At 47.5% G+C, this 24,188-nt stretch overlaps 1 protein-coding gene across 1 annotated transcript; it reads right to left on the reverse strand.

Annotated features, from left to right (window-relative positions):
• Positions 1–6,072: 6,072 nt before the first annotated feature.
• LOC113969801 (tumor necrosis factor ligand superfamily member 8-like) lies at positions 6,073–23,587 on the reverse strand. Its single transcript, XM_027687978.1, has 4 exons — positions 23,393–23,587; positions 15,690–15,735; positions 7,098–7,169; positions 6,073–6,592 (listed from the first exon to the last, which is right to left on the reverse strand). The coding sequence occupies exons 1-4, from the start codon at positions 23,585–23,587 to the stop codon at positions 6,192–6,194; spliced, it is 714 nt and encodes a 237-aa protein (XP_027543779.1). The 3' UTR covers positions 6,073–6,191.
• Positions 23,588–24,188: the final 601 nt, after the last annotated feature.

Consider the following 24,188-nt stretch of genomic DNA (forward strand, 5'->3'; position numbering starts at 1 on the left):
TTGTCTTTGCTTGGATGTCACTGACTCAAGACAAGCAGAGCCAGACCCAGCCTGGTGCTCCAGGAACTGCTGCTCATCCTCATCCCGCTGCTGATGCTCTGAACTGGGGAGCAGGAGACCAGCAACCAACCTCCAAGGGGTGTTTCAGCTCACAGCACACTTGAACCAGCCAAAATTTCATGAGCACCTCCCTCTCCTTAGCACCTTGGTCAGGAAAGGTCAACCAGACCCGTGCAAATGTGTTCCTTGTACTTCTGGGAGGGTGGTGAGGCCCTGGCACAGGTTGCCCAGAGAAGCTGTGGCTGCCCCTGGATCCCTGGAAATGTCCCAGGCCAGGTTGGACAGGGCTTGGAGCAAGCTGGGATAGTGGAAGGTGCCCAGCCCGTGGCTGGGGTGGGACTGGATGTGTTTTAATGTCCCTTCCAACCCAAAGAATTCCATGATTCTGCTACAGCTCTACAGGACAATTCCCTCCGCCCAAGCAGGTTTTCCAAAGGTCTCTGTGGTCCAGCACCATCCCCTAAGGAACAGGTTCATGTTTTTTAGGCTGCAGGATCAGTCAGTGTCCATATTTACCTGGAGACGTGCCCTGTGATCCGTGTGGAGATGATTAAAGACACTCTCACCACCGTGCTGTCAATCAGGTGTGTTTATTCAGGAAAACACCGAGATTTAAACTGCAATAATTAACACAGAAAGATTTCACTGTATATGACAGAATTATCTGGACATTTCATACTTGTTTATTGCTAAAGCCCCCAGTGAACTGTCTCACAACACAGTTGGGTTTATACATGAAAAATATACCCTTTAAATATAAAGGCTCTTCTACACTTCACACAGTTCTGCCTGCCAGAGGCAAAAGTCTTGCTCTTCCACCACTGTCAAGCTTGAGGAACTTGGTTGAAGCCCCTGGAGTAACATTCATATAAAGTATTTAAAAATTGCATAAAATTAGCATTTTTAAGCATTAAACTTGTTATTCCTTTAAAGCATGAGATGTATAAATTGCTGGTTTCAGATTATTCCATATGCCAGTGTTAGAGTCACGGAATCCCACAGGATGGCTTGGGTTGGAAGGGACCTTAAAGACCATCTCATTTCTCCCCCCTGCCATGGGCAGGGACACCTTCCACTAGTCCAGGTTGCTCCAAGCCTCATCCAACTACATTCACTCCTATCCTTGGAGTCAGAGCTTGCCTAGAGATCATTTAACCGTTCAAATAGGTGTGGATTTTTTTCCCAATTCTTCGCACTTTGCTTTCCTTCCTTTTTTCCCCTTCATGTTTTATTTCCTTTTCCCATCCGCTTCTATGCAGAAATAGAGCTGCAAAAATAGAAGCAAAGAGAGGAAGAAACAGAATGATAGAAAAACCAGGAAATTGAAAACCTGGAAACTGAAGGAAAGAAAAAATGTTGAATATTTACTAAACAGTTTTAGATGAGAAAACATTCACCTCAAAAGTGACTTCAAGGACTGAATTGGTGCTGAATTCCAAAACGTGGCTCTCCTTCTATCAGGTCTGGACAAGACCAAGGAATAGGTGGGACTAAAAATGACCTAGGCTGGCAAATCTTATTCTTTTGTGTCCATAAATCTTATTCTTTTGTGTCCATAAATATAACAACTTGCTCAGGGCTCTCTTGTGTTTTATTTTATGAACATGTTATCCTGGAGAGCTGTGGGCTTCCCCTGGGCCTCACACAGCCTCCAAGCATGGGCAGCACTCCCTGGAGAGCTGCAGAAACTGTCCATAAATTATCAGTAGAAATTGTCCATAAATTATCAATCCCCATATTAAATAATCTCTTCTTTATCTCTTGAGTTGAATGAAGCTGTTGGGACTGAGGACCCGGTGACAGGATGGAGTGAAGGCTCCCAGAGCAGCTGAGTTTGTCTTTTCCGGGCAGCTATTTTGGGTGCTCTGACTCACCTGGAGGTTCCTGTTTCACACTGGCTATTAGAGGGAATTAGGGAGCCTAAATTTAGCTGCTGTTGACATGAAGGGAAGTGGTATGTTAATAGTGCAGGATATGTCAGCTCAGGGAAAACTGATGACTTGGCTCCCTCCCCTTACAACAGAGCCGGTGGCTGCTGCCTGCAGGGATCCCACGGAATTCCAGGGGCTCTATCCCTGCTGGAAATGTCAGGTTTTGGGATCTCACAACCACCACTCTCCTTGGAAACACCTGAATTTCAGACTGTCCTTCTTTGGGCTCTACCCTCCTCCACCCCAGTTCTTCAAGCTCCTAAAAAAAAGAAATTGGGAGTTTAAACCACTTCAGCTGAGTCCCCCCAGTTGGGGGGTGGTGACTCCATGTGTGGCTGCAAAAAGTGCTCTTCCAAAACATTTTTCCAAGCCCTGCATCCTCAGATTCCATCATGCTGTCTTAAAATTGAGTCTATTATAGCTGTAAAAAGCCAAGGCTGGGAGAGGTTTTGAGGTCACCAAGTGCAGCTCCGGCTGCCACAAGTGTTGCTCACCAGAATTTGCATTTTTTCAGTTATTCTCCCTTCAGAAGCTGCCTTTGCTTTGAGGTTTTCCCTTGCTGCTCACACCAGACACAAGTTGTATCACTTCCAGTTTTTCAAGACCTGTGAGTAAGCAAGGCCCAGCTGAAGGTCCCAAAAAGCAAAGGCTTCTTATTTATTTTGGTTTTTTTTGGTTGGTCATTCGTGTTGAGTATTCCCTTTTTTACTTTATCTTCGGGACAGGGTGCTCGAAAACAGCAGAGCTGCTTGGAGTTGTTTTATCTAATAAAATTATGAATAATAATATTATTTTAAGAGCATGAGCAATTGGACTATCCAAAGGATTTTGCAAAGTGCTGTTTTTTCTTCAGAGGACTCTGGGTGGATGAGAGGAGTGCAGAGTCAGGCAGTTGCCCTGCAGAAGGTCAATGCACTATTGATCCAAGTGGGATCTTTAAATAGGGATTGCTGTGCATTTTTAGGTAGCAGGGTTGTCCTCTGGAGCAATAAGGGATTTCTCCCTAAATGACTGCAATATTTTCCCCTTGGGCCAAAGAAAAGAAAAGAAAAACAAAACCAGGAGTGAATGTGAAAGTCCCTCAGTGAAAACAAATCCGTGTCAGATAAGCCATGGCCTAATTTTCCGATGTGAGCTTTGAGGAGTTTGGGTTGGGGCCAATTTCACGGGAGGTGCCATCCAGCCTTGAGAAATCTAATTGCAATCCTGGTTTCAAAGCCTTCCCAGCTCTGTAATCTCTGATGTTAAACTCGATCAGATTTTGGTTTGCTGCCCCCGGGTGAGCTGGGCTGGAACTGTGTTCCATCAGCTCGGCTGCTGTGAAAGTTCCTATTAACATTTTCTATAGCAATTAACAGAATTAAGCATTTTTTCCCTATCAACCAAGATTATAAATAACTCCTAAAAATGCCCCTTAGCCAATCAGATATCAGTTTAAAAGTGCAACTTTCTCAGTGTCTGGGAGGGGCCAGAAAACCTCAAGAGAGGAGGTTTGTTGCTGTGAGGTTGTTGCTGCTGCTCCCTGTGCCTGGTCGAGTTAGTGATGGAGCACAGGCACAGAAATCCCCACATTTGCTCATCTGAGGGCAAGGGGAGGAATTTTTACAGTTTCTCCATGACTTCAGTGCTTTCAGTATCCCTCTTTTCTCCAGGCTGAGCCCCGTGATGGGGAACCAGAGCAGGGCTGGTTCCTCAGAAGATGCTCCTCAGCAGGGTGAGGACCCTCCTACTGCAGAGGGGGGACAGATCCCACAGGGAATTGCTCCTGATATTGCTGAAGAGACACATCATTTTGGGAAGGACCAGCCTGGAGTTATTATTTTTTTTTTTAAGCACAGGATTGTTAAAAATTTCCTGCTTCAAAAAACTTAGGGAAAAAAAAAAGGAAGGAAAAAAGGATGACAGAAAGAAGTGACTCAGAGTCTGTCAGAAACCAAGGCCTGGCTCAGGGCCTGCCTTGCTTCAGTGAAAGCTATTTAACATTTCTATAACTGCTGGGGAAATTGGGCACTATTAATGGGCTCTCTTTGTGGCTCTAATTTATTCTTATTTCTCAGAGGCAACGGAGTAGAGGCCAGATTGCTTTATCCCGTGGTATTAAAAAGCCTGGGGCTGAGGAGCTTAGCACTGCTTTGTCAGGGTTTCCTCCATCTGGCAAAATAATAGAATAAAATCATCCTATGCAGAGAGCCTCTTTATTTTGCAAAGAATGCTCTTTCTCTTTCGATTCAAAGCCTTCAAGAAAAGCAGGGCTATGGGAGGTGTGAGTAAATTCATATTTTCATTCATTAGCTGCCTTTTCTATACTCAGGAGCTGTGAGTTCCCACAGCCAGGCTGGCTTAAACTTCTCTGCAAATCAGTTATGTGGATCAAAGTGGAGGCAAATAGAGGTTAAAAACCCTATTCAGAGACACGAGAGATTTATAGAGTCCAGAAGGTGAGGAGATCCCAGTGGAGGTTATAAAGTCACAGGCAGGGCAAGCTGACTCTTATAAAAATAAATTTCTTTTTGTTAAGGCAAAAAGAAAGAAAAGGAAACGAAATCCCTGTTTTCATTTTTCTTGGATTTAGTTTTCTTTTCTTTTCTCTTTTTTCCCTGCCCCACAACCATTAACAACAAAAGGAGTTTGTGTTTTTTTTGCATCATTGTTTTTCAAAACAGAAAGTAGATAATCTCTAGCAATGAATCAGATCAGTTACTCCTGACCTTTAGAAAGTGCCTTGTGTATTTTGGAGTCACCTGGTCGACGAGACAAAACCTCATTAATGTGCACCCTCAGTTCCTGGTGACATAACACAAGTAACAAATTACTACTGTGAAGAATAATTTGAGTGTGTTCACACAATCTGAGCTACATCACTCGACAACATCAACTCAGGCTGAGTAATAAACCACTGGGTTTCTGAAGCCAGAAACTAAATCCATGAGTAAATGTTTTGACAGGAAGAGTTTGCCAAGCTCTAGTCATGTAACAAATGTCAGCTAGGCAAGGGGAAAAACTTGCATAATGGTGAATATAGACCTCAGTGGAGTCTCAGAGATGAAAGGAAGAGAGGAAAGAGTGAATTGATACCAGATTCAGTAAAGTTTTGGTCCCTTCCCTCCCCACACCGTAACAATTAGATTTCAAATAAATGTCTGTGTTGCTGCAATTCATGGAATAAGAGAGCCCGAGATTCCTCTTTTATCCTGTATTATCTGAACTTTCCAGTAAGTTAAAGAGCTCAAACACCATCCATCCCCTGGGCTGCCAAACACCACAGCTCTCAGCTGAGGCCAGTCCAAAATTTGGGAAAGTCTGGACCTCAGACCTGACTCTTGGCTTTTCAGCAAGTGCTGGAGGTGTGTTTACAGCCCAGTGTGGTCTGGGTCGCACAGGAACTGTCAGACAGGCAGGGCAGGATTCGAGGAAAATGTATCACAACAAACTTTGCTATTTGCTGGATTTGCAACTCGATTGTTACTTTAATGTTTGGTACGAAAAGGTCTAAAAACCCCAGGTGAGAACAGAGCCTGAGCACTGTGCATGGACAAAGTCTCTGTCCCGAAGAGCTTTATATTTAAATAGGAAAGATGGATAAATAGGGAAAAGGAGGACACTTGAAGTAAATTGCATAAAGTCCACAGCAGAACACAGCACAGAAATATCCTGTAAATCCCATGTTTCCCATGTCCTGTCCCAGAGTTTCAGCTGCCAGCCCAAGAGTCAATGCTTTCATCACCTTTGCTGTCATCCAATCTATCCATAAATCTACTCCAGAGTTGTGGTTTGTAAAGAAAGCCTTGATTACAAGCTTTGACTGCTAGGGTTTTTTTTTGAAAGGCCAGGTCAAAATACTGCTCCATTCCGAATTTCCTCAGCACAGCCAACAGCCTCCTACCCTAAAAGTCTCCATATTGCTTATTCTCCCCATAACCTGGTTGAGTTTTAACCTGCATTTACACAGAGTGGTTGGAGGAACCCTTGGGTTGTTTCTGGATAGTCCAACAATCCCACTTGGATCCAAAGCACAGGAGCTTTGCCAGCTGTGGCTCTTGCAGTGTTTTGTTTAGTTTGTTTTTTTTTTTTCTGGGACACTCACAAAGTTCCTTGTTTCCCCTGGGGCTGAGGCAAGACAGGACATTTAAAACCAAGGTGTGTTGCCTAGTAAAAGCAGGCTACTGATGTTCAGAGCAGGGTGGGAAGTCAGGGAGCTGCTCACATCTCATCGTCACTGTACTTCAGCACCCCCAGGACGTTCTCGTTGGGAAGGGAATCTTCATTCAAGAACTGAGGATGGTTAAGTGCCACTGATATTCGGTCCTTCACCTTCAGGTGTGTCAAATGGAGCTGGAACAAGGTCTTAAAAGCCTTCCCCTGGCACATTTCTGACTCACACCACGTGGACAATGTCTGCCTGTCCACCCTGTCGTTCACGAGGAGCTCTATCTTGAGGTCAGTGGGGCTTTTGGAACAGTTGGGGAGGTGGAAGTTCAAGTGGCAGTAGATCAAGTAGACACCTTGTTCATTTATCACCAGCTCTTCGTTCCTGCACTGGATGTCATCACAAATCCCCTTCTCCACCAGGCTCAGCTTGGAACTGTTCCCTGGGCTGGACACTGGAAAGGAAAGCAGAGTGGTGTTAACAAGAGCTCCAGTGACTTGAATGCAGCCCGAGGTGACTTCCAGCAGAGTGTTGGCTGGGAAAAGGAGATCCCTGTTCAGTAATTCCCTGCAGGAAACTCCAAGAAAAAGCCAGGCAGCTGGGAAGTCACACATGGAAATGGGGAGTTAAAAACTTCCAAGGACTTAAGCAGCCCTCAGGAAATCCAAGCCAGGGAGATGCTTGAATGTACATCTCCATTATTTCCCACTTGGTATTTGAAAGGAAATAATGGAGATTTATATTCATGTGTGTGCTCAGAACATAGCTCTTTATTTTTAAAGTCAAATTCAAAAATGTTTATAGGATCAGATAGGGGTTTGCCAACCAAACCCACGTTCCAGGAAAGCAAAGGATTTATTTTCCTATAAAATGCCCATTTAGCCAGCAAAACTATTTATCACTAAACCCAGTTTGAGTAACAGGAGCAGGTCTTGAGCCAGCTCTTGCCCTTCACTGACCTCTCATGTAGGCAGCAGCTCCCTTGGCTGGAACATGCTGTAGGATTCTGGAATAGTCTTCAAAGGTGTTCCCTGAAGGAAACAACAGATTAAGTGATCATTAGTGGGTTTTATTTTGTGGGTTTGTTTTTGTTTTTTCTTTTTTTTTGTACTGTAAAGTGCCATCAGCATTTGGTACCCCAGTTATTTGCTCTGTCTGTGCTAAGGACAAACTGCACAGCAGCAGCTGGAGCAGCAGGGAGGAGCTGGTTCTTACTCCTTGGCTGATAATATCTGATCTGCACGGGGGAATTCACAGCAGTGTAACTCGATTGGTAAATCTGTAACATTTCAAAGCTCTGGCAGATTGCAGCTCTCAGCCAAACAAATTAGATTTCTTATTCTCCTTCTTACAAATAGAGGTAAAACTTTTCAACTAAAAGAGGCTCAATTTGGATTAGATGTAAGGATGAAGATTTTTTACAACGAGGGTGGGGAGGCTCTGGCCCAGGTTGCCCAGAGAAGCTGTAGCTGCCCCATCCCTGCAAGTGTTCAAGGCCAGGTTGGACGGGGTTTGGAGCAACCTGGGCTGGTGGAAGGTGTCCCTACCCAGGGCAGGGGGTGGAATGAGGTGATTTTTGAGGTCCCTTCCAACCCAAACCATTCTGGGATTCTACGGTTATATTAATTACAAATTATGTGCAGGTAAGCTTAATTTAACCAAATTCTTTTTATGGTGCAATTACAGGAAGCTTTTAAACATTTAACTGGAACATACTTCTGAAAATGGCTCTTTGGGTGATTTGGAATGTTGCTCTGTTCTCTCATGGTCAAAATGTGGATTTCACCGGGGCTTTAGGTGGGATTGTTCATAGAATCACAGACTCGTTTGGTTGAAGAAACTTTAAAGCCCATCCAGTCCCTCCCCTTGCCATGGGCAGGGACACCTTCCACCAGCCCAGGTTGCTCCAAGTCCCGTCCAACCTGGCCTTGGACACTCCCAGGGATGGGGCAGCCACAGCTTCTCTGGGCACTGGGGACCCGAAAGCTGCTGCTGCCCAACCCGAGGGCAGGGTCTGGCCACAGCCAGCCCCTGTGTCACGGGAATGCCCCCAAATCCAAAGCGCCGGGACGGGGAGGCGCCGGGGCTGCCCCGGTGGAGCCGCGGGGGGACGAGAACAGCCCACGGGATGCGGGGACGGCTCCATCCCACGGGATGCGGGGACGGCTCCATCCCACGGAATGCGGGCATGGCTCCATCCCACGGCCGCGCCCGGCACTGCAGCCGGCGCCGATCGCACCGCAGGGCTGCCAAGGGCTCCGCATCCCGGCGCCGCATCCCGGTGTTCCATCCCCTGCATCCCGGCACCGCATCCCGGCACCCCATTCCCTGCACCCCGGCACCGCATCCCAGTAACCCAGCTCCTGCGTCCCAGCACCATATCCCGATTTTCCAGCTTCTGTGTCCCGGCGCTGCATCCCGGTGACCCAGCTCGTGCACCCTGGACCCCGCTCTCCACCACTTGCCCTTGCATTTCACGTCCTTTCCGGCCACATTCCCCCTTTCCATTTCCTCTCTGTGAGCTTTTCCTCCTCTCACCGTGCTGAACGCTCAGTTAAAGGCACTGAATATCCATCCCTGGGAGTGCTCAAGGTCAGGTTGGACGGGGCTTGGGGCTAGTGGAAGGTGTCCCTTCAGGGTCTGCAGCTCCTCCCGAGGGGCAGCTCCGATTTCTGCTCTGGGTGAGCAGTGACAGGACCCAAGGAACTGCTGGAGCTGTGTCAGGGCAGGGTCAGGTTGGATCTCAGGGAAAGGTTCTTCCCCCAGAGGGTGGTTGGCACTGACCAGGCTCCCCAGGGCAGTGGGCACAGCCCCAAGGCTGCCAGAGCTCCAGGAGGGTTTGGACAAGGCTCTGAGGGCCAGGGTGGGATTGTTGGGGTGTCTGTGCAGGGTCAGGAGCTGGACTTTGATGATCCTTGTGGGTCCCTTCCCACTCAGGATATTCTGTGATTCAATCATTCTAACAAAAAGCTGTCTATTAAATGCAGACTGAGACAATAAGCACAAGTTTTGTAGGATTTCTGAAACTAAGGGTAATAAAAAGATTAAAATCTCCAAACTCTCACAGTAACTGTACAGCCTGATTTCTAATGGAGACTTGGTCAGGAGGATGGATAAATCAGGGAGAAGCTGCTCCCACACAAGTCCCCTCTCAGAGTGTGTTTGTGTGTGCATTGCACCCTTTGCATTCTCTGTTGAAGAAGGAAGCTGTGGATATATTGAAAAAATTGCAATCTTTCTCTGATTTCATGGTTGAAATACTTTTGGGGAAAGCAGGAGCTCACAGTGCTCCAACAATGAGTAAGCCATGCACCAAAGTCCCTTCAACAGGCTGGAAATCCCCAAAGAAAAAACAAACCCTACTTTCCCAGTGTTAGTCATGTCAATATAGTGTTTTGGTGAGGGCACAGGCACTGCAGAGATGGGGAGATAGGGCAAAGGATGGGAGAGAACCCTTCTGGCCTTTATTTCAAACTGAAGCTGTTACAGTGTTAGCAAGTCCTTGGTAACGCAGAGTCAGCACCCTGAGCTCACTCACACCACGTGTCCTGCCAGAAGGGAGAGAATTCTTTGCAGAAACTCAGTGGCATTTAGGGGGTTTACCCTATAAAGCTGAAAATCCCCTGCTGCACAAGCAGACTTTGGAAGCTGCAACATCTGCAGAGCAGGCAAAGTGCTGAGCCTGCCCACAACCAGCCTGGAGCTGCCCCGGGCTTGGCCAGTCCTGAGCTGTCTCAGGGTGTTTGTGGCATCTCCAGAGATCTCCCCTCACAGACCTGGCTGCACTTTGCATTTCCAAAGCTGTGCTCACATTTATTGGTGTCAGCAAATTTAAACCATTTATTCTGTGTTTGTCAGAAGGCAAGTGATGAAAAAAAAAATCATTTTATGAAGGCAGTTCTGGTTCTTGCTCTGCTGAAGCAGCTTATAACTGTTTTTTTTTTATTTCTCAAGTTAATTCTTTCATCTGAAACATTTCAGTTCAAGCCAAGAGAGGCTGAAATTAGCAGAGTTTCAGGAGTGATCGATGGATGTGTTCGATCACATCACCTAATTGGCTTTGCACTGTTCACAGTGTAAATCAGGAGTAATCCCTCCGAAATCAATAGGATTATAGGAGCTTAAAAATACTGTGAGGAGGAGGAAAGACAAAGCCACATTTGGGACTAAGTACCAAGGAGACCACCCTACTTTTGTGTGTGATGCACAGAAGCTGGAGATCATCTGCTTCAAGCAAGGCCACTTAAGCTGTTTTGCCCTAAAGAAGCAGGTGACAACTCATTTTTGTCTCCCTGACCCTTCTTACCACAGGATGAGCAACCAGAGGGTGAGAAAAAGGGCCAGGCTATTTCCATGAGCTTAATGCAGCTTTTCTTCCCCAAGCCAAAGGGATGCACAGCAGGGCTGGGAAATGGGAGCTGCAGCCTCACTGAACCCTCAGGATTTCCCCCTGAGGTGCAAATTGGAAGGAGTCTCATCAAAACACAGCAGCACCTTGTCCAGCCAGGAAGAACAGGTTTGGGACAGGTGGATGGATGGGCTGGTCCAGGCAGGTCCACGAGGATGTGACTCTGCCTGGAAAACTCTCCTCCCTGCTGGCTGCCTCTGTTTCCCCACTCTGAGATGGGTGTGACAGGAGTGCCACCAAAGGGCACAAACTGAGAGCTGAAAGTGGCATCTCAGCATGGAAAGTGTTGCTACACAGACATGGAAAGCCCCTCAGATGGGGGTTCTGAAGGGTGTCCTGGTCCCCCTTGCTGTGACATTCCAGTGCCCTTTGGATGGCACCACAGCTGGCTGGAGGCTGAGTGTGGCAGGCACAAGAGCAGGTCAAAAACCTGGATATGGTTTGGGAAGTAAAGAAGAACAAGGAGGCAACAAGCAGCTTTCAGTTCCTCTGCAACCCCCATGGATTTAAATGCTTATAAAATTAGGCAAGGGAACATCATCCATCTCTGTCAGCACGCCAGAGCTAGCAGAATTTGCCTAATTTCATTTCTCAGCAGCCACTCTCTGAAGTCCCTGTACCTTCAGCACCCTCCTCCCAGCTCAGTGCCCTGCAAACAGCACTGGCTGGTGCTGAAGGACTGTCCCAGCCCACGATGCCGTGACAATTCCAGCTGGGTGACATCCCCTCCTGGGCTCAGGGACAGGGCTGGGCTCTGCTCCTGGCTGTGTCTGGCACCCACACACCAAGTCCTTTGGTCCTCGAGAGCCCAAGGGTGTCACTGCTCCTGAGCACTGAAAGGGGACTGAACTCAGCTGCCAATTTCCCCTCCTTCCCAAAAGCATAAACTAAAGAAATATCCCTTTTTTCCCCCCAAATTTAGGAGGAATATCTTATGAATTCATCACTGCACAACTGACCACTGCAAAACTTCTAGAGTTTAAGGCCAAAATTGTTCAAGTCTCTAACATGCTCAGTGTAGCACAGGTCACATAATGTCATGAGCTATTTATATGTGTATATATATATGTATATATATATATATATAAAAATAGCTCATGACATTATGACATATATATATTAATCTATAACTTGTGTTTAAGACAAAAACTGTTCAAATCTCTAACATACTCAGTGTAGCACAGGTCACAAAATGTCATGAGCTATTCATATATATATATACACACATATATAACACACACATATATATACATACATATAAACATATAAACATATATATACATATATATACACACACATATATGTACACATATATATATACATACATATAAACATATGTATACATATATATATATACACACATATATATATATCCATCAATAACTTATGTTTAAGGCCAAAACTATTCAAATCTCTAACATGCTCATCAGTGTAGCACAGGTCACACAATGCCATGAGCTACTTTTTTATATATATATATACATATCTCCATCTATAACTTGTGTTTTAAGTATTGATGGGAGGTAAGATCTAACATTTAGCATTTTGAGCAATACCAATCATCTCATTATCAATTAAACAAGCAACCAGCTTCCATTATGACTAACTGGAATGTGTGTGGCTGCAGTTTCCTGCCTGTGCTCTCTTTCCATCATGTGCAAGCCCAGGCTTGCCCGAATTTTTAAAGGTGAGAGACAGAACTCCCCTGCCCTGACCTTCCCAGAGCAGACAGACCTCAGACAGTGCCACCCATGTGCACACAGACACATTGCTGAGGGGGAGAAGGCAAAAATCTTTATGGTCTAAGGGTGAAATATCCGTTTCTGAAGAACCCTCTGTCATGGGATTAGTGACTGATGACCTGCAGTGTCATCATGGAATCCCAGAATCACTGAGGTTGGAAAAGCCCTCCCAGACCATTAAGCCCAGCCTGTGCCTGGTCCCCACCTTGTCCCCCAGTCCAAAGCTCTGAGTGCCACGTCCTGTCATTCCATGGACACCTCCAGGGGTGGGGACTCCACCACCTCCCTGGGCAGCCCCTTCCAGTGCCTGACACCCCTTTCCAGGAAGAAATTCCTCCTGATGTCCAACCTGATCCTCCCCTGGCACAGCCTGAGACCGTTCCCTCTCCTCCTGTCCCTTGTTCCCTGGGAGCAGAGCCTGATCCCCCCCCCGGCTCCCCCCTCCTGTCAGGGGGTTGCAGAGCCAGAAGGTCCCCCCTGAGCCTCCTTTTCTCCAGGCTGAGCCCCCCCAGCTCCCTCAGCCTCTTCCCAGAGTGTTGCACTGGGAGAATTCCAAATTGGAAGAGATCAGATTTAATTGCAGAAGCCCGAGGTGCCCTCTGAGATATTGCTGCAAATCCTAAAAGGCTTCTTGGTTCACTAGTTTCAGCCTGATTTACTCTGTGGTATCAAGTATGTGATTGTCACCTGTATTATATTAATTTCTCAGAGCCAGATTTTGATTTGGGAACCTATTTCCCATTGAAACTATGAATGGGGTGATGGATTTCCTTTCCTGGTCTCTCCATCATCTGCAAATGGATCTTACTGCCAGACAAAAATACCTGTAAAGTGTGTTTGTGGATATGTACCTGCAGGTTTTTTCCTTTTGCAAATGAGGAGAGATTTAAGTACCAAATCTTTGCAGTTCAAATAACAAGAAAAGCCATCAGGCCAGGATTCATGGGGGGCTTGGAGAGGACAACAAGGAGATGATGAGGGCTGAGCCTCTCCAGAGTCTGCAGGTCATAAATTTCTCTGTGACTTGGTTCTCTCTCTAAAAAAATGAACCAAATCACAACACCCCTCTGGCCCATATTAAAATATGATCCAATATTTACAAACTGGGGATGAGTTTCTACAGAGGAACAATTCCACAGAGAACATTTCACCACCATTTAGTGGGTGATGGATTTCATTCTTCCCCCCTGTTGCTCAGGTGCTCTCCTGACAGTGGCACGGAGGATTTGAGGAGACTGATGCCATTTTTCACACAAACATTTAATTAGCTGACATTGCATCGCTCTCAGCTTGTGCTTGCAGATTCCTGCAGGCCCATCCATTGAGGGCTGACAGCTGAGTCAGGGCCTTAAACCTCCCATAAATCTGCTTTAGTGCCCGCTGGTGTTTAGCTAACAATAGGACATAATCCTGTTGGAAATCTCAATGAAATCATTGTGTTTTCCTGCTTTGATAAGAACAAATTAATTCAGAGTTGTAGCTGGGTCTGGATTTGTGCCTGTTGGCATTTCAGTCTCTGCCTGAGTGAACCCCAGCTGGTCCCACCATAGAACTGGAGCATCACAGAATCCCAAACTGGTTTGGGTTGGAAGGGACCTGGAAGATCATCCAGTTCCACCCCCTGCCACAGGCAGGGACACCTTCCACTAACTCATCTTGCTCCAAGCCCTGTCCAACCTGGTCTTGGACACTCCCAGGGATGGAGTGCAGTCCTGCATCCCCCACCAGCATCTCTGAGATGTTTGGCATCAGCAGGTACCAACCCAGGGCTGGTGCCAGGCTGAGCACCCAGTTGGCAACTGGGCAGTTCTGGTTTTTTAACTTGCCCATTTTAACAACACCGGGTTTCAAAGCTCTGGTTTGAACAACTTGGGCACAAAATACATTCAAGCCACATTATCAACACCTGGGTAGAGAGACATCCAAATCTAAATCCACAGCAGCTTCAGCCTCAGCACAGTCCCCCTCCTGCAATGTTTCTTCTACCTCTGTTTCTGGGTAGGACCTTGCAGCACTTGTCACAGCTCCTTGATTAGTGGTCAGGAGGTGATGCCTGGCAGCAGATGACAGAGCTCCCTGTGAGGGGGCCTCAGGAAATTGCCCCCTGGGCTAGGAAACAAGTCCAGTATGGGAGAGCCAAGTATTCAAAAATTATCCAAAATAGAGTAAGCGTTGCCCAAATGCTGCAGAAAAGGTTCTTATTGGGACTCTCTGGACCTTGAACTTCTGCTAATTAGAATCATATAATCACAGAATATCCTGAGATGGAGGGACCCACCAGGATCATCCAGTCCAGCTCCTGATCCTGCACAGACACCCCAACAATCCCACCCTGTCCCTCAGAGCCTTGTCCAAATCCTCCTGGAGCTCTGGCAGCCTTGGTGCTGTGCCCACTGCCCTGGGGAGCCTGGTCAGTGCCAACCACCCTCTGGGGGAAGAACCTTTTCCTCAGATCCAACAGGACCCTGCCCTGACACAGCTCCAGCCGTTCCCTGGATCCTGTCCCTGCTCACAAGGAGCACAGATCAGAGCTGCCCCTCAGGAGGAGCTGCAGACCCCGGTGAGGTCCCACCTCAGTCTCCTCTTCTCCAGCTGAACAAGCCAAGTGACCTTTAATCTCCCATTCTGCACCGTTTCTAGATGAACACTGGGCTTCATTTTTCCCATCTGTAGCAGAAGACAATGGTATCTCCCCTCCTCTGGGTCTGAACATGAACTTATATTTGCAAGAACTCAAATCCTTGGTGCTAAGAGCCGTGTACCCAGGCAGCCAATGTAAGTGCAATAAATAGTTCTCCTCCTGATTTACACTCAGCAAAAGCAAACCCATGGTACACTGTCTCTGCTAGGCAGTTTTTTTCCTATTTTGGGTTCCCTGTGCTCACACTCTGCCTGTTTCAATTCCTTGCTTGTGCCTTTTGGTGCTGTAAGAACATTTGTCCCTTCTGGATCTCCCTTTGCCCCACAGACCAGCAGGAAACACGGGACTGCTCCAGGCCAGAGGGAGCACAGGAGGAGTTTCAGTTGTTCTGAAATATTTGGCAACACATTTTCCCCCCTGCCTTGTGAAGACATGGACACAACACACACGTGTAAGAGCAGCCCTTAAAATAAGACCTAAAAGTCACAGTGATCTTCACATCATCTGGCAAAAAGGCTCCTCCAGGGCACATTCACATATATTTGTTATTTCCTCAGCCATGCACTGGCTTCTGGATGTACTGAGTAATTTGAAAGCTTTTTTCTTATTAGTTTTATTTTTTTTTCCCACTACTTTGGCTCTTCACCAAGAGGACACTTAATGTGAAATGTTAAGATGTGCACAATTGGCTTATTCGTGGCCCCGGGTGGTATTTGCATTAGAGATTAGTCAAATCACATGTATTGTTTAGGTGTCTTACCCGTCCTGATGGGGTTTTTGATGCCCTCCATGGCAGGATCAGGTGCCTGAAAGAGAATAAAGAGAAGGAATGGTTATTCTGGGAGCAGGGCATATCCATGTTCAAGTGCAACACTGCCTTAAAAGTGGATCTCAAACGTTTCCCTCACCGCAGATCTGTTTTTCTAACATGTTTTTCTCACATAGAATGTTTCCTAACGTTTCTGATGCAGCCAGTGATTCTCTTAGGGCAGTAAGAAATGTGTGTGGGTTCTGTTGGGGCTGCTTCAGAGGAACAAGCCCTGAAAACCTCCATGGAGTGGTCAGAGTGGGATGGACACCCTGAAGAGCCAGAGTTTGTCCCCGGGAAGACAAGGCTGGGTGATAACTAAAGTCCCCAAAGGTCTGAGCATGACAACGTTGTCCTGCCCCACCTCTGCTCCTACTTCTTGCTGGGATGTAAAACCAGGGGTCAAAATGGTGCAGGAGATTGTCCTCAATCAGCATTACATGAGAACTTCCCAGGAAACAAGCTCCAAGGCTGGAATGCAGCAGGATTCCTCTGAGGTCTTGCCTCTGATTCATCACAGCTCTGCCACCCAGACACAGGACCCTGAGGGCTGTGCTTGCTTGCATGTTATTCCACACAAGTGAAGTCCCTGACAGCTCAGAAACCTCCATCGATGCCCTCCAGGAGCAAAAAGTTCTCCCAAGAGCTGAGGAAAGACCCTGAGAGTTCCTCAGTGCTGGAAACTCTGTGTCACATCCTTTCACTCGCACACACCAACTGATCCCACCGGGATTTTGGTACCGAGGCTAAAACAGCTCCTCTTACCCGGGTATAAACTAACTGTGGGGACTAACCAGGCTAAGTCCAGCTTACCACAGATCTACAGAATGTTTGGAGGTGGAAGGGACCCATAAGGATCATCAAGACCAAATCCCTGCTCCTAACAGGACTACCTAAAATTAAACCATCTGACTGAGAACATCTTCCAGCTGCTCCTTGAGCTCTCTCAGATTTGGTGCTGTGCTCACTTCCCCTGGAGAGCCTGTTCCCACCAGCATGTCCAAGAAGAAGAAATCTGGGAACCTGATACCAACTTTAACAGAACATCTGATATCTCCTGGAAGAAATGAGGCACATCACGGGAAACAATTTCATCCCCAGTGGTCTTACAACAAAAGCACTTCATTTCTGTGTGTGAATTGAATAGCAGGTGGTGTGGGGAGAAGGAAGATGGTTGAACAGTGAGAGAAGTCATGTTGGGGCTGTTTGTGGTACTTCATGTTTTAGTCTTAAGTATTTAGGAATAGTTTTAATTAGAGTTTGGCCTAATGTGACCATGTTCTCAACCCTGCTGAAGCGTAGAGCTGTGTCTGCTCCCAGCAAAGCAATGCTTTGGTCTAATGCCAAATTCTGTGTCCTGCAGAGGTGCATCCAGGTGGGCTTGGCAGTGCTGGGTTAACGCTTGGACTCGATGATGTTGGAGCTCTTTTCCAATTTAAATGACTCCGTGGTTCTCCAGTAAATTAGATATCTGTAAAAAGTCATTTGTTCATTTTTCTCCTCCCACGCCTAAGTAAGGAACGGGCAGAGTTACCTGTCGAGACAGGATTTCTCCAGGTGACCTTCCTAAGCTGTGCAGGAAAGCTGCTGGGTAGGAGATGAACAGAAACTGAGAGATATAATTTGAAAAACCAAGTGTCTCCAAGCTTTTTGTCCCCTACCCCACATCCTCCCTCAAAAACCCTCACAGATCCTGTGCACACATCGGGGACTGAGAAGAGTTTTGGCTGAAAATCCTCCCAAGGACCCTCTGCCAGAACCTCTCAGCACCTTTCTTTGCCCCCTGCTCTGGGCTGCCCCTCTCACACACGCTCAGGGCACAGGGAACTGTTATTTTTCAATGTAACATATGAGCATTTCTGCCCTCTGTGGATAATAAAAGGAATTTTTACATAACAGGAAGGGGATGCTCTGTCCCCAACGAGATTACACTGCATTAAATCATTTAATAGACAAGTGTTTGGCAAAGCAATTGAGACATTGCCACCAGTGAGGTGGTCACCTTGCAAACCTCCCTCAGAGCTGGTGTGAGGGACAAGGGTGATGTCCCACAGCCTGTTTTGTAGTCAGGGCAACAGAAACAAAATTAAAAGGCACTAATTTATTGTGCTCTCCCCTGGGAAGTCTCCCAGCAAGTAAAACCAGCACTAATGCAATTTATTTTCGTGACAACTGAGTAGAGATTGAAATAAAACTTCAGAACTTCCTTTGAAATATTACTGGCATTACTTCTGTCTTTTCTAACAGCAGAAATGTTGCATGTAATGCTGTTGTTTGGAATGCAAAAAATCACCCAGTGGGAGCCCAAATAGATTACATTCTACAGTGGCAGCTCAGAAATAATTCCTGACAATGAATTTTACCCTGTCTGGAGTGATCTGGGTGCTGATGAGGAAGGATCTCAGTCTTCACTCAGCAAGCAGAATAATATGAGTTTGCTCTATTAGAGAAAATAATCGGTTGTCAGTGAAAGCAATTTCATTCTTGCTTCTCTTAATCATTTTACAAGGAATTTTCTCAGGCTGAGACCGAGTGGGACTGCTAAAGGGTCCTTGTGAATTCCTGTGTCAGAGTGGGGAATATTCATCTAACCAGACATCTCTGACCACTGGGAGGGTGGGGAGGCCCTGGCACAGGTTGCCCAGAGAAGCTGTGGCTGCCCCTGGATCCCTGGAAGTGTCCAAGGCCAGGTTGGACAGGGCTTGGAGCAACCTGGGCTAGTGGAAGGTGTCCCTGCCTGTGGCAGGGGGTGGAACTGGATGATTTTAAGGTCCCTTCCAACCCAAACCATTCTAGGATTCTATGATGTGGATCTACCTCTAGAAAATGCAAGAAAACACACTTCCAAACCACACTCCCCCCAGAATGGGCCTGGGCTCAGCTTAACTAAGTCCAGAGTTCTCCAAGAGCCTGTGCAGCTCTTGGGGAGCAGCTCCCTGCTCCTCTGTCCTCAAAGGAAGTTCTTCAGTTCGAAAAGAAGCCTCCAGGCTCTCCTGTGTTTCTGCTCAGCCTCAAACCATCACGACTTGAGGAAGAATTTCTCCACTGAAGAGTGGTCAGGCACTGGAAGGGGCTGCCCAGGGAGGTGGTGGAGTCCCCACCCCTGGAAGGACTGGCCGTGGCACTCAGTGCTCTGGGCTGGGGGACAAGGTGGGAATTGGACACAGGTTGGACTTAATCTTGGAGATCTCATCCAACCTTAATGATTCTGGGATTCTATTCTCTGCCCCAGCCCTGGTTGAGGAGAAAAGGAGCTGCTGGCACTTCGGGTAGGTGTCCCTGAGGTGCCAAGAGGCAAATGTAGCCACCAGACATGAAACTGCAGAGAGCAGAGCATCATCTCCACAGCTGATCTGATGACGAGCATCACAGGAAACAGCTCTGTGTGAAAATCAGTTTTTCCAGCACTGCCCAAACCTATCCAAGTGACAGGGGACTGTCCCTGCACAGAACACCCACAGCAGGAGCTGCACCAGAGCAGTTTTCCTCTAAAATGCGTCAGTGGTTTCCTGTCCTGCTCAGTGAGTGGTAAATCTACTTTGAGGGGCAATTTCCAGTGGTTTTATTTTATTTTATTATTATTATTATTATTATTTTATTTTATTTTATTTTATTTTATTTTATTTTATTTTCCTTTCTGTCGGGGTTGCCACCAGAGGGGGCCAACAGGCACCGCTTGGGGCAGCTGGGACAAAACTAGTTCTGAGCAGACAGAAATTCCCGACAGACAGCGCAGGATCACACCGAGGGCTGCAGGGGAGATTCCTGGGCACGGCACAGCCACTTTTTTAATGTTTTTAACAGCCTTCAAGATTAGATCAGCAAATATAAATCCCTGCTCTGACTCAGCAGCTGCCACACAGGTGCCTTAATGGTGGTGAAAAGATTTGCCCACGTGATTTAGGTTAAAAATATGAAGTGAACAAACTCCAGAGCACTGATGGACTGACCCAGATCGTGGATTTTTGGCATTCACACAGAATTTGTTCAGGGGGTGGGTGGCCCAGGTGTCTCACACAGCACATCAAGATTTGTTGGGGTCTGTGAGTCTTAAAATGACATTTTTCCAGTCCTTTCTGTCCCACTGTCTTTCCCTGATTTTGTGTCTGTCTCTCTATACACATAATTACCTACAGAGATGTGTATATATATATATACATATATTCAACAGCAGGCAGAAGGGTGGAGGTTTAAACACACCTATAAAAGTGTTAAGAAGAGAAATGAAGGCTCCAGACCACCTTACAGAGACTATTCTTGTTCCACAAGAAAACAAAGTCACTTGTGAAAGATCAAGAATGGCCTGAAGCCAAGGGTTTCTGCACATGGTAGCTGAGGAAATGAACTGACCTCAGCACCACGTGTAATTAATTCCAAAAAACGTAGTTTAGTTCCAAAAATGACACTTCCCAGGTCTGACATTAATGTGCTGTGCCACCCTTCTTGAAAACAAGGCGTAAAGGAAATTTCTTGGGGTGCTGGAAAATGGGAGGGAGGGGTGTTAATGTGTATTAGAAATTCAGAGAAGCAGCTTTGAATCATAGTTGCCTTTTTTTGTTGGATTTTTTTTTTTATTTGGTCTTTCATCTTGTGTTTCCCTTATGCAGAGCACCCAGGTCGTGGGTGATGCAAATGCTTCGTTTCTACACAGTTTGATTTTCCTTTTCCAATCTGTCCTCCTTCATCCTAAAATAGGCAAGTATAGATTCACAAAAAGGAACACGAGCAGCCAACTTGTAACCTGTGATGGGGGCAGGGGGCTGTGTGATCTGCTGCCAACAGAAGCCTCCCTTTAATACTGTGGCACCCAAGTGTCACAACACCTGTGTTGTCCCTACAACCCTCTAACACCCCTTTGAGCAGAGGGAAAGCTTCTATCTCTACTCAGCGTAAGGAGGGCGTGAAGTTGCCCCTGAGGTGAAGGACCACTCACAGCTGGGAACATCTGGAGAGAAAACCTGACCATCCCAAGGGGGTGATCACACAAAAATTGGTCCCTTCTTCAGCAATTACAAAGAAAATTAAGTCAATTGATCACAGAGCCACAGAATCAACTGGGTTGGAAAAGACCTCTGAGATCATCGAGTCCAACCTGTGACCCAACCCCACCTTGTCCCCCAGACCATGGCACTGATGCCACATCCAGGCTCTGCTTCAACACCTCCAGGGACGGGGACTCCACCCCCTCCCTGGGCAGCCCATTCCAAGGGCTGATCCCTCTCTCTGCAAACAACTTCTTCCCAATGGCCAACCTAAACCTGCCCTGGGGCAGCTCCAGGCTGGGCCCTCTTGTCCTGCTGCTGGTTCCTGGCAGCAGAGCCCGACCCCCCCCCCGGCTCCCCCCTCCTGTCAGGGAGTTGCAGAGAGTGAGAAGGTCTCCCCTGAGCCTCCTCCTCTCCAGGCTGAGCTCCCCCAGCTCCCTCAGCCTCTCCTCACAGCACTTGTGCTCCAGACCCTTCCCCAGCCTCGTTGCCCTTCTCTGGACCTGCTCCAGCCCCTCCATGTCCTTCCTGAGCTGAGGGGCCACAACTGGGCACAGCACTCCAGGGGTGGCTTCACAGAGGCAGAATCCCCTCCCTGCTCCTGCTGCCACACTGTTCCTGATCCAGGCCAGGATCCTTTGGCCCTCTTGGCCACCTGGGCACCCCTGTCTCATGTTCAGCTTCCTGTCAATCCAAACCCCCAGGTCCCTTCCTGCCTGGCTGCTCTCCCCCCACTCTGTCCCAGCCCGTGGGGCTGCAGGGGGTTGTTGTGGCCACAGTGCAGGACCCGGCCCTTGGCCTGGTTGAACCTTGATCATGCTCTAATCCCTACAGCAACAGGATTCAATATCCACAGGGCTCCAAAACTCTCCAGTCCCTTTTCCTGGAGCTGCTGAAGCCAAAGTTATGAGGTGTTCAGCCCAACCACAGCTGTGTTTCCCAAAGGAGTGTGTGTCCAGCCTTCCCCTGACGGTGCCACCAGGAGCTGAAATGTTTCTGTCTCACAGAGTCAACACTTGTTCCCTGGTCTGGAAATCCAAACCAGTCACGGATGGAGGATGATTACACTGCTCCTGAACTCGGGGTCTTGCATCTCCCTGAGAGCAAGAGCACAGTGTGTGGTTTTTACTGCCAAATTCTCCTCAGAGCGGAAAATTGGTGCTTGATTTTATTTGTTTCTCACACACCTCAGCTTCCTATTTCCTCCTTCAGCCGAGCTCATTTTCAAAGCATCTGCAACGGTGTCATTACTCTTTTAAGTCAAAACCTTGACTCTTTCAGTGATAGTGTTACTGGTGTAACTGTGTTTATCCTGGTGGAGAGGTAATTTACTGCTTACTTTCATAATAAGTACAAATAAAAGCCTCATTATATAGAAAAGCTGTGGCAAGTCTGTAATTACCCAGCTTGTTATTTTAAAGATCTCCCTTAATATGCCACTATTTATCACTTAAAAATCCCCATGTCTCACTTTAACTGCCCTCAAACTGCTTCTCTTTTGGAAGAACACTGATTATAGGTAAATGACTCCTCTCTGGTAGAGCTTAAAGAAGTATCAGTCAAGCCTTCACGGTTTCATTTCTGGGTAATGTGCACACAAATTGCACAGGGTAAATTTAGGGAGAGAAAATATTGAGTCAAAGGACCATATTTTGTGTTCCATGACCAGTTTCCTCCAGCAGCCTTTTGTTGGTGCTTTCATTCTATGAACAGGAGTGGAGGTACTTCAGCACTTCTATTTTTGCAATGAGATTTCGAAGCCTGTAAAACTTCTAACCTGGCATTTTACCCTGGTGAAGTTGACGGAAACGCTCCTGGTGAGGCTAAAAATGCACTTTTTATACCCACAACCACCTGTAGCTCTGCTCTGTCACCGTCTCACTGGTTCCCCACCCAACCCCAGATGCACTCGAGAGCTCTCCTCTCTTTTAAGAAGGAAATAATGCCTGTGGGCTGAGGGAACTGTTGTTTTTGTGAGACCTCGTCTCACATCCTCAGCACTCCTTGCTGTAGCTCTAGTTGTGCATTAAAAATCACACCCCAGCACAGGACAGAGAGCAGGAATGAGCTGCTTTGCCCCCATCCACTGCTCTGGGTGGATCAGGAGAGCTCTGCATCTGCCAGGACGCACCCACAGCACCACCTGGGTCACACAGAGGTGCCCTGTGGCACATCCAGCGCTGGAATTCATCCCTATTTTGGATGAACACAGGTAGGCACGACCAGACCAGACCAAACCATCTCAAACCGTGGTTGTTCTCCAAAGAAACAGTAGGAGACACATAAAACCAGGGAGCAAACACTGAGGCACGATAGAACTCCTCTCCATCTCTCCTAAGGAGGCAGGACAAAGGCTGGTTGGCATCTTGGATCACGAGCTTTCTATTCCCATTTACAGAGCAGAGATTCCATGCCAGAAATTAAAACTGCTCATGGAGAGGAGTCATCTTGTTTTGAAGTTCTTTACTCTCCCTCTTTGTTTCATCTTTCTCTCCCCTAATTCGTGTGTGTGCATTTATAACAGAGGGAGCAACTGGTAAATTTTGGAAAGGAGGGGAGGAGAGGGAGAGGGAGAGGGAGAGGGAGAAGAGAAGAGAAGAGAAGAGAAGAGAAGAGAAGAGAAGAGAAGAGAAGAGAAGAGAAGAGAAGAGCTCCAATGAAGACACCTCTTACCGTCCTCTGAACGACCAGGACCATGATGGTGGCCAATGCAAAGACGAGCAATGCAACGAGGGTGGCGATGATGAAATACAAATAGATTCTGTTGGTGCCCCCGAGCCTCCTTGGAACAGTGTCTTCATTCCCATGCATGGCTGATTCATGCGAGTCCTTCACCTGAACAACTGTTTGCTCCTGTGCCTGGCACATTCTTATATAGCTCTCGAGGTGCTGCTCTGTATCTCCCCCCGATCGGGTTCAAGTCGCAGCCCATCTCTGCTCCTGGCAGGATTTTCCCCCTTCATCCTGGCTCATGTGATCCGGAAAAAAAACTTCATCACTCGCAGCACAGAGGGCGAGGGCCCCGGGGGCGTGAGGGCAGGACCCAGCTGTGAGCAGGGGCAGGAGCCTCATGTTCCTGCTCAGGGATTTCTCCTGGGCTCTCTGAGCCCTGCACGGAGGTGTCTGATGTCAGAAGGTGAACAGTTCCCCAGACCAGTCGGCCCCCGCCCTCCGCCGGCTTTCTGTGAAATGGGGAGATATGCAAATGATGTTTCATTTTCTACTCGCTGCAGCTGCAGTGTGGCACCGGGAGCGGCCCCGAGCTCTGCCTTCCTGTTGCACAGTCACAGAATACACCTGGTTAGAAGGGACCCACAAGGATCATCAGTCCAACCCTCAGCCCTGCACAGACCCATCCCCAAGGGTCACACCCTGTGCCCCAGAGGATCATCCAAACCCTCCTGGAGCTCTGGCAGCCTTGGGGCTGTGCCCACTGCCCTGGGGAGCCTGGGCAGTGCCCAACCACCCT

Source organism: Neopelma chrysocephalum, unplaced genomic scaffold, assembly GCF_003984885.1.
Source record: "Neopelma chrysocephalum unplaced genomic scaffold, ASM398488v2 Primary Assembly neopelma1_74, whole genome shotgun sequence".
In the NCBI taxonomy this organism is placed as follows: domain Eukaryota; kingdom Metazoa; phylum Chordata; class Aves; order Passeriformes; family Pipridae; genus Neopelma; species Neopelma chrysocephalum.

Coding starts and splice junctions, on each gene's coding strand:
- LOC113969801 (XM_027687978.1), bottom strand. CDS start 23,587: ATGTGCCAGGCACAGGAGCAAACAGTTGTTCAGGTGAAGGACTCGCAT. Junction 15,736..23,392: donor TCCTGGTCGTTCAGAGGACG/GTAAGAGGTGTC, acceptor ATTCTCTTTCAG/GCACCTGATCCTGCCATGGA. Junction 6,593..7,097: donor AGCTGCTGCCTACATGAGAG/GTCAGTGAAGGG, acceptor TTTCCTTTCCAG/TGTCCAGCCCAGGGAACAGT.